General features: G+C 36.6%; 1 protein-coding gene across 1 annotated transcript; it reads right to left on the reverse strand.

The window, feature by feature from the left end:
- Positions 1–2,363: 2,363 nt before the first annotated feature.
- zc3h15 (zinc finger CCCH-type containing 15) lies at positions 2,364–11,764 on the reverse strand. The gene is made up of 10 exons (XM_048193255.1): positions 11,537–11,764; positions 10,784–10,885; positions 10,583–10,691; positions 9,688–9,840; positions 7,802–7,893; positions 7,471–7,656; positions 7,210–7,356; positions 6,830–6,946; positions 6,496–6,628; positions 2,364–3,416 (listed from the first exon to the last, which is right to left on the reverse strand). Exons 1-10 carry the CDS (start codon positions 11,609–11,611, stop codon positions 3,226–3,228), a joined length of 1,305 nt encoding a protein of 434 aa, XP_048049212.1. The 5' UTR covers positions 11,612–11,764; the 3' UTR covers positions 2,364–3,225.
- Between the last annotated feature and the right edge of the window lie 366 nt (positions 11,765–12,130).

Below are 12,130 nucleotides of genomic sequence, written 5' to 3' on the forward strand. Positions count from 1 at the left end.
ACAGGTCTCAGCGGAGATGCCAGACGAAGACAAACCACCTGATTCTGGACAAGAGCAGATTGACCCAATGTTTCTGGCAGAAGATCACAGAACAACATCTGAATTACAGGTAAGTAAGAAAGGGCTGGCCATTGTGATCATGTAAATATAGCAGATTACAGCAGTGAAAATTATTTAAATACAACAATTATAAATTATAACAGGTAAATCCAAGTAATCTTAATATCATAAACCGGAGCTTAAAAGGGTTAGTTCACCCAAAAATGAAAATTCTGTCATTAATTACTCGCCCTCATGTCGTTCCACACCCGTAAGACCTTCGTTCATCTTCGGAACACAAATTAAGATATTTTTGATGAAACCGAGAGCTCTCTGACTCCTCAATAGACAGCAAATTAATTACCACATTTAAGGTCCAGAAAAACATTGTTAAAATAGTCCATGTGACACAGTGGTTCAACCTTAATGTTATGAAGAAACAAGAATACTTTTTGTGTGCAAAAACAAAACAAAAATAATAACTTTAACAAATGCACCCTAGAGAAACTTACAGTAGTGAAAAACACGTTTGTATTGCAGCAGGGGGAGGCATAGCTGTTCCCAGGGTCCTATGTTCCCCAGATTTATATGACACATAATGAACATAGAAAAATGGTTCTTTGTTCCCAGGGTCCCATGTTCCCCAGTTCAATGGTCTGTTAACACACATTAAGTAATCGATTTAAAAAGACAGGACTCATTTTCCCAGAGCCTTAACCCTAACCTAAAGAGGCTATGACCTTTTGTGATTTCATTATTCAAACCATTTATTTAGTTCCCTCAAGTAGGCCTATTATATTGAGAGCCATAAGGCAGTGCTGGGGTACAAACAAACAAATAAATTAATAAAAACCTTAGTTTGACGAGTTCTTACAATAATCCATGTCACATTCCATAGCTTGTGATTTTTTTTTGTTCAGATTCCTATATAAACCCATACAATTTACAGTAAAAAAAAAAGGCAGCTGTGGTTGCCAGGACTTCACCATAAAAAAATAAAAAAATAAAATAAAAAAAAACACAGTAGCAGCATTATAGGTTTTATGGGACAAAAAAAAAAAAAGGAAAAATAAAAAGTGTATTTCATTAATAGATTAAATAACGTTTATACATTATGGACATAGGACCTTATTTAATGTCTGCATTATGTTCCATATAAATCTGGGGAACATAAGACCCTGGGAACATAGACATGGGAAAATGGGCACATGCATTTTAATGCGTCATATAATTCACCAAGAAATTAGTTTTATAAGAAGAGTATCCAATTGTTGGGGCATGTAATCGACTGAGTCATCAAAATCTCATTCCAGTCTCCAACCAGACAACCAAAGTTGTCAACCCTGGATGTAGTTGTTGCTGTATAAGTAATTAAAAAATAAATTTATTTTATTTTATCTAACACTCACCTGATGACTTAAGTCATGAAGCGATCTACAGCCTTCATGATAGTGGCAATCCGCAAAATACTGGAAATGACTGGATTTGAATCAACATTTGTTTATAGTTTTACTCCTAAAAACATTGCATTTATAATAGGCCTATCTTGCTTTGTAATCTAGTTACTATTTGCACTGTTTTAATGAAAACTGTCATGTTATCATGCACAAAACCAAAGTTCTTCAAAGAAACATTTTAGTCAGCCATGTCGTTAACTAAAACTGAAGTAATGAGTAATGACTGTTGTCATTTTGGATGGAGCCGTGCCTCTGGTCTGGACAGGAAGTGAAAATAAACCTGCTGAAACGTCAGTGACGTTAATATGAATTTCCGCAGCATTTCTTGACTTAAATGGTCATCATTAATTTTTGCCAACTTCTTTATATCGAATGCTAAATTTTCCATCCATAAACAAAAACGTTTAAATTCCCATTGTCTTCTAATATTTCTCATTGAATTTCTCTAATTTCATTCCTCAGACTTACAAACTATAATAAAAGTACAAAATCTTTAATGCTCCATTAAAATGTGACGTGACTTAACTTTAATACTGCGCTTTTCTTCTATTTATATGCGTAAGTTAAATTAACGTGTTTATAGTTTTGCTCTTAAAACTTAAAGGGGCATTACTATTAAAAAACAATTCATTGTATCAATCAAGTATTATGCGCCATCATGTGTTAAGAATGTCATTTTACATTTTAAATGTAAGCAGTTAATGAAGAGACATGGGTTTGTTTTTGACCCAAATTGCACATTATGTAATAAATCATTATCTGGTAGAGCACAACACAATCCATATCTTGACCAGAGTATCTGCAAATTTCACTTTTCCTTAAACACTCTCTTAATTAAGGGGTACAATTAGACATCTTAACTCAAAATCAGTATCTGATATCCTTTTATTTACAATTTCTTGTGTTGTGTTGGTGGGAGGGCAGTTTAAAACAATTGAATAGAAAAACGACAGACATTACTAGTTCATCTCACAAGCTCATCTCTGTCACTTTCTCACTTCCTGAAAACACTTTAAACATCATATTTGACTAGTAATGATGTCGTCTTCCACATCTCCTTCTATAAGGCGAAGATGCCACATCTGCATCCGAGAGATTTCACATTCAACACCTCAATCTGATCAACTGATTATTGAACACTTGAACGTCAGCATCACACTTATTCAGCATTTACATTCTGATCCTGATACAGGCATGCAGTTGGTTACATGTTAAAAACTGTAATGATACCGATCAACTGATTCTTTGTCTTCATTAAAGCAACATTTAATCAGCAGAAGAGGAAACCAGATTCCAATAGTGCTTGAACGCCTCGAAGAGGATTTATGCTGGATCATTTCATACGCATGAACTTACAAAGATGATCATTTAATCAAGTCTTCCAAAAGAGAATGCAGAAATATCAGATCAACAGCCTCATAAATATTTGGAGCATGTTTCCACTGTAGAACCAGACCCTCACTTGACTGTGCTTTTGGGGTACACTGCAATTAAAAAAAAAAAAAAAAAAAAAAAAAAAAGGAACAGGGCAAAGAGTTAAATCTTAGAGAGAACATGAACACCTACTCCAGTCTCTCCTTTAGCGTCCCGGGACATCTCGAGTGATGAGGGTGCATATTGCAGGCAGAGCGGTTTCTGACATGGCAATTCTGGTGGTAGTTATTTGTGAAAATATTGTCATTCACTTCAAGCCATGTGTAGTTCATGAATAATGCAACAGTCCCAGTCTTCACTCGTCCAGGTCCAGTGTGTTGAGCTCCTCCTCCAGTTCGTCTAGGTCCTCCCCTGTAAAGAGGTTCTCGTCTACTGGCACTGCCTCCGACTCCTCTTCATCATTGGTTTCACCGTCCTCAAGCGTCTGGTCCGGGCTGTGTTCTCCGTTCTCCATGGCTCCGCCCGAGGCCTCGCTCAATTTATTGTCTGAAGAGACAAAACAGAGATCAGTGACATCAGAAGGCAGCACATAGACATGAAGAAAAGAATCACAATGACATTTATAGATAATAACAGAGACCTGATTGTAAGTTATGACACTTATTCAGGACAAAGAGGTCAGAAACTCTAAGGTTACGTTCAACACTGCAAGCCTTAGATCTGATTTTTTTTGTATGGCTGTTGTTCACATTATTATTATTATTTTTTTTAAATGTATCAGTAAACTGATCAAAGTCCTGAACTTACCCGAATGTGCAAAAGAACATTAAGATGGCTTGCAGCACATGGTCACATGGACGTAAACACGGAGAACACAGAAATCAGAATTTAACGTGTTCATTTAAAGCTACAGTCCGCAATTGTTGGCCCTCTAGCGGTTAATAAACAGAACTGCACGCGCCTTGCGGAAGAACATTGTAGCCGGAGCTACTTTTCTCTGTGTATGTCTATGGCGAGTCACGCAGTTACTGTGATACTCTGTGGCGGGTCCTACCAGTCCGGTCTGAAATAGTCCAAATATAAACACTTATTATAAGTGTACCATAATGATTCATGGTAAGACAGAAACACGGTTTGGGAAATGGATTCATTTTGTACATTCTCATTATATAATTTTTGTAAATTTTGAACAAAAGTTGCGGACAGCAGCTTTAATAAGCTGATGTGCCATGGAAGCCTGCGAATTTGTGAGCAGGCAATAAGGAGGACCACTCTTGCCTGCAGTCTGAACATAGCCTAAAGGTAGTTATGATTAGCACTATAAAATATAGATCACTATTGAGCAGTGGTTCTCAAATTGAGGTCCACAAATTAATAAGGTGGTTTAAAAAAAAAAAAAAAAAATCTAAATCTGTAAATAGTTACTTGTTGACAAGAAAATGCTAATACTGAATGAATTAACTCAGTGCATTTTATCCTTTTATCACTGTAAAGCTGCTTCGAAACAATCTGTATTATATAAAGCGCTATATGAATAAAGGTGACTTGACTACTTTTGTATTATGTGATCACCACTAGAAAACAACTGGGTAAAAGACACTGTGAATTATATTAAATATTGTAGGGATGCACCAATATATCAGGCAATAATCGGTATTAGCCAATAAAAAAAAATATTTTCACTATTGGCCATCGGCCGATTGCTTAAAAACAGCTGATAATCTGGGACGACGATATCTTGTCAATCAAAAGGGGGTTGAAAAACATGTCAGACTGCAAAATCTCGTTTTGAATTTAGGGCTTAACAGTTTTATTATAAATATATATATATATATATATATATATATATATATATATATATATATATATATATATATATATATATATATATCAGCAGGCTCTATTTGACCCCATGATTTACCCTTAGTTCAAGCCAGGGTTGCCAGGTCTGCAGTTTTTCCTTACACCAAATATTATTTGTAGCGAGCTTCCCATCTAATAATCTCTCAAAGAGCTTTGTTGCTTCTGATAAGAAACAAAGTATCAGTTTTCAAACGCTGTCAATTATATAATTAAACTCAAATGTTTTTTTTTGATGCTCTTAAATGTGATGAGACAGTTTGTTTACTTATTACATTTTTAATAATATTTATATTTTATGGATTGTTTTCAATATCACAATCCATATTTAGATTAATATAGAAAACATTTCAACTTGACATGATCTAAAATATATTCAGGTGATACATTCTGAAATATTCCATGTAAACATGTTTCTGAATAAAAACATTTTCTAGCAGAATCATAAAAATGACAGTCCAACAGAATGTGTAGCAGCTCAGTTCAAGCAGCAGCACGTCTAGTAATTGCTCAGTGTTTCAACCGTGGAAAGAAGTCAAAAAAGCTTGTGAACAATGTCACCTAATGTTGCATTTACCTCAGGAAAGTAAATCAGTGTTCACAGTTTTAGTTGACACTTCACTACAATGTAAAGCAATGTGTACAGCTTGTATAACAGTGTGAATTTGCTGTCCCCTCAAAATAACTCAACACAGCCATTAATGTCCAAACTGCAGGCCACAAAAGTGAGTACACTCCTAAGTGAAAATGTCCAAATTGGGCCCAATTAGCCATTAGGTGTGTTTGACATCGGCTGCGGCCGGATGCAACCGATCAGCGAGACTAGCTGTGTGCAGGCGGGGAGGAGCTGAAAACGGAGACGTGAAGTCACACACTTTCTGCTATCACAGCTGAAGTGAAATAAATGCAATATTTGACTAACACACCGATCTTTCAAAAATACATTTTCATTCAATACTTTATGTACTGCTTACAGCGTATTTTTACAAGAATAAAGTTCAACATAAGCATATATTATTTAAATACGAATGTAGCAGGGTCTATGCTTTTTATCAGTTTTATTTTGATAAACATGACACAATATAACATCACGACTACATGAAAAGAGCTTTAACTGTTATAAAAATATAGATTTGTGAGCATTAGTGGAACTGAAGGCGTGACAATAAACATGAAACACACGTGATCGTTGTCATGCGGTGAAACCGGCCAATCATGAAACAGCTGTGTCATCATCAGAACTCGTGCAGCTCCTCTTGAGATGCTGCGCTGGCTGACTCAGATGGCTGCTTTCGAATCGCTCTCGCGGTACTTTGAAATCATACGTCACAGTCACATGCCTTCAGCGCCAGCTCAAGTCGGACAAAAGTACTAACCGGAATGCACTGCTTCAAGTCAGCCGCCAATCGGTCTGCGCAGTGCTGCATGAGCTCGAACACACCTATTTTGTCTCTCCGGTGTCATGTGACTCAGTGTTACAAGGTCTCAGGTGTGAATGGGGAGCAGGTGTGTTACTGATGAACTTTACAGTTACTGAACTGAACGAACACTGAACTGAGCTGAATAATGACACCATTATATTCTGTAGAGCTTTACAGCAGAATTTGAATTTGCTGAATTTGAAGTTTGTATCTCCCTTATTTTCCTGTTATTTTTGTTTTGTTTTTACAGTGTAGCTGCATTGAAACAATCTGTATAGCATAAAACGCTATAGAAATAAAGGTGAATTGACTAGGAATGAAGATATTCAGATATTCAGTCTCACCATCTGTCTCATTTGAAGGAGGGGCTCTGGCAGTAAACCTGTCCGCTGACGCCATCGTTATACCCGCGTGATCCACCTCTTTAGGGATAAATCTAGAAATGTCAAGGTCCTGAACTTCATCTGAGTCCCCCACCTAGACAGACAATCATGTTAATATTGCTGAAAGACTCAAAGAGGAGAGAGTGAATGTAAATAAATCAGAGTATTATATGAAAGTGCAACACAGACAATAAAATTAAACATCACATGATTGATTTATAATTCTAGTCTGTTATTTGTTTGTAAAATGTTTATATAGATAAAGTCTATGAGATATGAGGTAGTGTCACATCACCTCGTAAGAAACTTCAGAGTCATCATCATCATCTTTAGCGTATTTAGTATCATCAGCCTCCTCATCGTCATCGTCAACAAGCTCAGGTCTGAACTCAAACACTTCCCTTCCACTGACCTGCAGGAAATAAACCATGAGATGAGTGTCATTCAACAACAGACAACAGCTTCAGAACAGCATGAAAGCATCTTGAAGAACCAGGACACATTAAATCAGCAGCAAACAAGATCTGAGAGCTTTACTGCCACCCACCGCTTTTTACCGCAACTGCACACTACATTTTAAGAATAAGTCTCTTTTTCTAGGAGACTGACTTGATGTCAGTATTTTAAATGATCAGGCAAACTGAGGAGGAATATTAGTGACTGTTTTTTACTCACTCCAAGCGCTCTGCCAGCTTTGAAGTCGGCTTTCTTTCTCTCCATGTCCTGCTCTGCTTTAGCCATTTTCTCTTGCCTTTTCCTTTTCTTCCAGGCCAAGAATGTTTCAAGAGTAATTCGAGTGACGTTTGCTCCCAGGGCAGATCGCTACAATCATAACAGCTGATCATTACAACATGAACATTTCTGATAAATCACTAAGGACACTTTACTTCAAAATCATGTTCTGTGATGATCTTAATCTCTTCACTTCTTTCTCACCTCAGTCTCTATCAAATCCTCCAACGAGATCTCCTCCTCAATCTTCTCCTCTTTCTTCTTGTCTTTCTTCAGAACAAAGCCCACAGGAAGAGCGTGGCGGTACATACAGTTGTCACCTCCACCGGGACAAACCCAAAACCAGCCGTATTTGTTGTTTTCAATAGCATCAAGGAAATACTTGCACACCTTAAAATGAAAATTATTTGTTAAGTTCCCTTTTTTGATCACAATTGAGAAAAAAAAAAAAAAAAAAAAAATCACCAGTCAAATCACATCAATGGTAATATCACGATGATTTGAGTGTACAACTATATTTCCTTCCAGAACTTACAATTTGTGTCTTCGCTTTCTTCTTTTCAGCTTCTCCATGTTTCTTGTTCACAACCTCTTCAAGCTTCTTTTCATCCCAGTTATCCATGGTGTCTGCATTCATAAATGAACAAAAGAAATTACAAGAGCAACCAATATTTCAAAACCTTTGCATCAAAACAATAACAGGCCCTTGACCAAAGCAATAATTCCATTTATGTCAATTCCAAAGTCCAAAAGAAAACTTGTTAAAACTTGCTAAATGATCCATTTTCAAATGTATTAATGTAGTCTATAAAACAGTTAGTTCCTGTCCTTGATTCTGATTGGTCAATAGCTTATTCACGATAAAACACGGCTATGACCGCTTCACTCAATGGTTCTGTGTATCACTACCCAACATCCTTAGCAACCACTCTTAGCTCAGTTTGTTCTCAGTTGATATTGTTCATTGAAGCTTACTGTATTACGTTGAATAATATTGTGAGAAAAAGATCGAGTGAGCGAGTTTATTACCTCCATTCAGATTTAGCATTTTCCTTCAGGTCAATCCTTTGTTCATAATAAAACACATGTTTAAATGCCTTTTAAATGTATTGTCCAATGTATTATCTTGTCCTTTTAACAGTTAAGGGGTTTTCCCGTGACTGACAGCGCTATTCAAAGCATTTGTCAGTTGCGTCTTGTTTCGTGTTCACAACATTTCAGTCTTTTCAATATAAAAGTCTTCGCTACTGACTGACACACTCATAATGATAGGCTGTTTCTCAATTCCAAGAATGCAGAGAACGGACTTGCGTTCTCGTGGAGTCCGGTCTTGCCAGGTGACCTTGAAAGAACGAACTCGGAAGGATGTGCTGCGATTATTTGTGCTGCGATCTTGTTGCTCAACTGACCGTCCCAGCATATTAAGTGGCTAATGCACAATAAATACAACATAACATCACAAACAATTGTCATAACCTATTAAAAGATTTCTTTCATATTATTATAGACATTGTTTTCATATCATTTTAGATCTTTTTATTTCACCGCGTCACGCGTGTATTTATGAAAATGAGTAGCCTTTGTGTTACATGCTTTGTCAATGTTACGATTATTTTTTATATTCCAATAAACATACTGCAGGCTTTCTTCAGGTTATCACTTTATTAAAATTAAACAAAACAAATGGTTTACTTTCACGAGCCGTCACGTATTTGCGAGCTTGTAGCGGGAATCTCACAAGTGAAAACGAGAACTTTAAAGCTTACAGGCTTCCATATGTCGCCCGCCCGCAGCATCTTCTGGGATTTTTAACGGTTCGATTCTCTCAAGTTTGCATTCAATGCATCCTCGATATCAAGAACACATCCGGGTACTTTCATGCGTCCTCTGTTCTTGAGTATTGGATCTGTACTTTGACATTGATGATGACGTAGAACAAGAACACAAGGACGCAAGATCGCTTAAGAACGCATATTGAGAAACAGCCACAGTCTTTGCTGTCATCTAATGGCGTAATAATGTAACTTCTGTTGCTGTTCATGGTCAGGGACTATTTTTTCCGGCAGAAGGAAGGCTTTTGTGAAAGTTTACTTCATGAAAGTTGCACCGATACATATTTTTGGCATTAATTTATATTGTGTGGTAATTGTGTGGCTTTAAAATGTATATTGTGTGGTAATTGTGTAGCTTAAATATTTATATTGTGTGGTAACTGTTTTATAAAAGCAATAAGGTACTTGAGTCTAGTGCTGTATCCTAAAATAAGTCACGGCTGAAGGGATTGCAGGCACTCAGCTTTGCATCATGCTTAACAACGCCCTTCAGCTGTGACTTATTCACGATACAGCACAGCCTTGAGTACCTTACTGCTTACTAATACCATGCAAATTTGTAGCCCCATGAAAGTCCTATTGGACTCACCTTTCTCCAGCTCGTCATCTCTGCCGTCCACATAAACGCTTCTTTTCTCACATTTCCTCTCCAACGAGAGGTCATGAGAGAATTTACACTTATCACCTTTGGTACACTGGCCTTGCTTAAAGAAAGCACACAGCACGGACTTGGGATCCACACCTGAAATTAAGTAGAACAGAAACATCAAGATGATTCAGAAATTAACTGGAGCAAAAAAATATTTTTTTTAAAATTAGGATTTAGAAGTTAATGCAAAACCTGCCTTATGTGCAATTTACATGTTTGTTTTTATTAATTTGAGTGTTGATTATTATATTTTAAAAAAAATAATTAGAAACCAAATTTAATAGTTTGGGCTCTGTTGTTAATATTAACCTATTATAGAAATGTGCTGGTAAAGACTCCTTGTATATAGTTTTTTTTTTTTTATCCTTAAGAAAATATTATAATTTAATTTATTTAAAGACACAATTTGTTCAATAAACCACTGTTTAATAAAAGAAGAAAAAAGAAGCAAATTTATGTTTAGTTTTCTCCACCCTGCTGTACTGAACTGTGACTTCAGTACCGAGGTACATACTAACCAGTCATGTTTGTGTACCATTGTTACACCCATAATATATGTATGTGTGTGGAATAAAAGATATAGATTGTACTGCATGGTAGATTATTAATTTGCTCAAGAGCATGATCATTTTAAGTCTACACGTCATACAAGAAGGTTTCTAACCAGATCAAGAGCTGTAATTCCAAGCACAAAACTTTATGATGCCGTTTGGAATCGGTAATCTATGATCATTACAACCAAAGATGACAAACGATGATTTTGTGAAACACACCCCTGGTTAGAATTGAGCTGCAAGATTCAAAGAAAGGTTTCCTCATTCAAAAGACCATTTACCTTTGCTGACTTTCTGAGCTGCAACCACTGGCTTAAAGAGCTCGTTCAACTCAGACAATTCCTTCTTCTTGTCTTCCTTCTTTTTGTTCTTTTCAGTTTCAGCTGCGATCTACAAATAAAATATATCACAGATGTTCAGGACACTGGCTCAGAAATGCAGACTTCAGATAAAAACACTAAAATCAGTGTTAAGATCATTACCTGCCGAGCATTTTGCTGTCCAAACTTGACCTGCTGTGTTACAGCTTTAATGAACTTCTGTTGTTTAGCACCTTTTTTGTTTTTCAGTCCAAAGGTTTTATCCTGTCAGAAACGATCCAAATACACAGTGACAATGACATAATTATTTTAAAATCAGCCCATACTAAATCAAGTTACATAATCAATTGATAACATGTAAAATAGCATGTGACGCTTACAAAATGAGCCATAGGGTTTCAAGCAAATCATTTCTTACATAAAGAATATGTATAATCAATAATGAACAAAGCACAAAAGAGAGATTTACCTCTAAGACTGAGTAATAACACATAAGCAACTTAAAAGAGGAATTTTTAGATCACTAAGGCGATGTCTGAAAACCTAAAGAGCACCCTAACTGGTAATCATTTTGTCACATTCAAATTAAACGTACAAACGACCCCTATTGATGGTTAAATGTGCTGTCTAAATGAACAGTTCACTGGGGTTGAGACAGCCTGAATGTGGCTTACTAGCAGTAGACTTTGACTCTATTCACTGTCATGTCCTATTTAATCACCACTAAACTGACAATAACCGTTTGACATCTTAGTCTAACCCCATTAAACAAAAATATAACTACTTATCCTGTTATTCCATTCATTTTAGGCTTTAAATGTCATTAAAAGCTGCTGGAATGCGCTAGAAAGTGAATCAGAGCACAAGGCCCAGTGTTCAGCATGCTGCATGAGTGCTAAACGCCGCAAATTTCACCTCAATGATCTTCTCTTTTTTCTTCTCTTGGGTTTTCTTACTGCCTGTAGCTGGAGCTGGCTTTTTCGGAGGCATATCGCTTAAAGCAAACCAGTATAAAATCGAAGAAACCCTGACGCCGTATGTACAGTTCCGTATGTTCACAGGTAAGCGTAGGCTAACCAAACTAGCAGCCGCGATGCATTGTGGGAGGTCCGGGCGCGCATGATGTGAGCGCACGTGGCATAACAGAGCCATCTACCGGCCGCTGCTGGAACTTCTGTCCCTGTTTTCTGTGATCTGTAGAGCATTACTTTTGACCACTGGAAATCCTGACCATAGACAGTTCTTCATACTGTACTGAAATGAGGATCTGATCAGCCTTCCAGCGGATCCTGTGTTTTTTTGTTTTGTAAGAAATGTTGCCTATTCCTATTTGGTAATGACACTTTTCATTGTTATTAGAAAAAGCTAGATAAGCTTTGCTAAGACTTTCTAACACAATTAACTTGAATTAAAAAATGATAATTAAAAAAAAAATTGATTTTGAATTTTCACTTCCTGGCATGTATACATGAAATATGAAATGAAATATTGTGGAACATAGTTCTTTCT

This window comes from Megalobrama amblycephala, linkage group LG6 (genome assembly GCF_018812025.1).
Source record: "Megalobrama amblycephala isolate DHTTF-2021 linkage group LG6, ASM1881202v1, whole genome shotgun sequence".
Lineage (NCBI taxonomy): Eukaryota > Metazoa > Chordata > Actinopteri > Cypriniformes > Xenocyprididae > Megalobrama > Megalobrama amblycephala.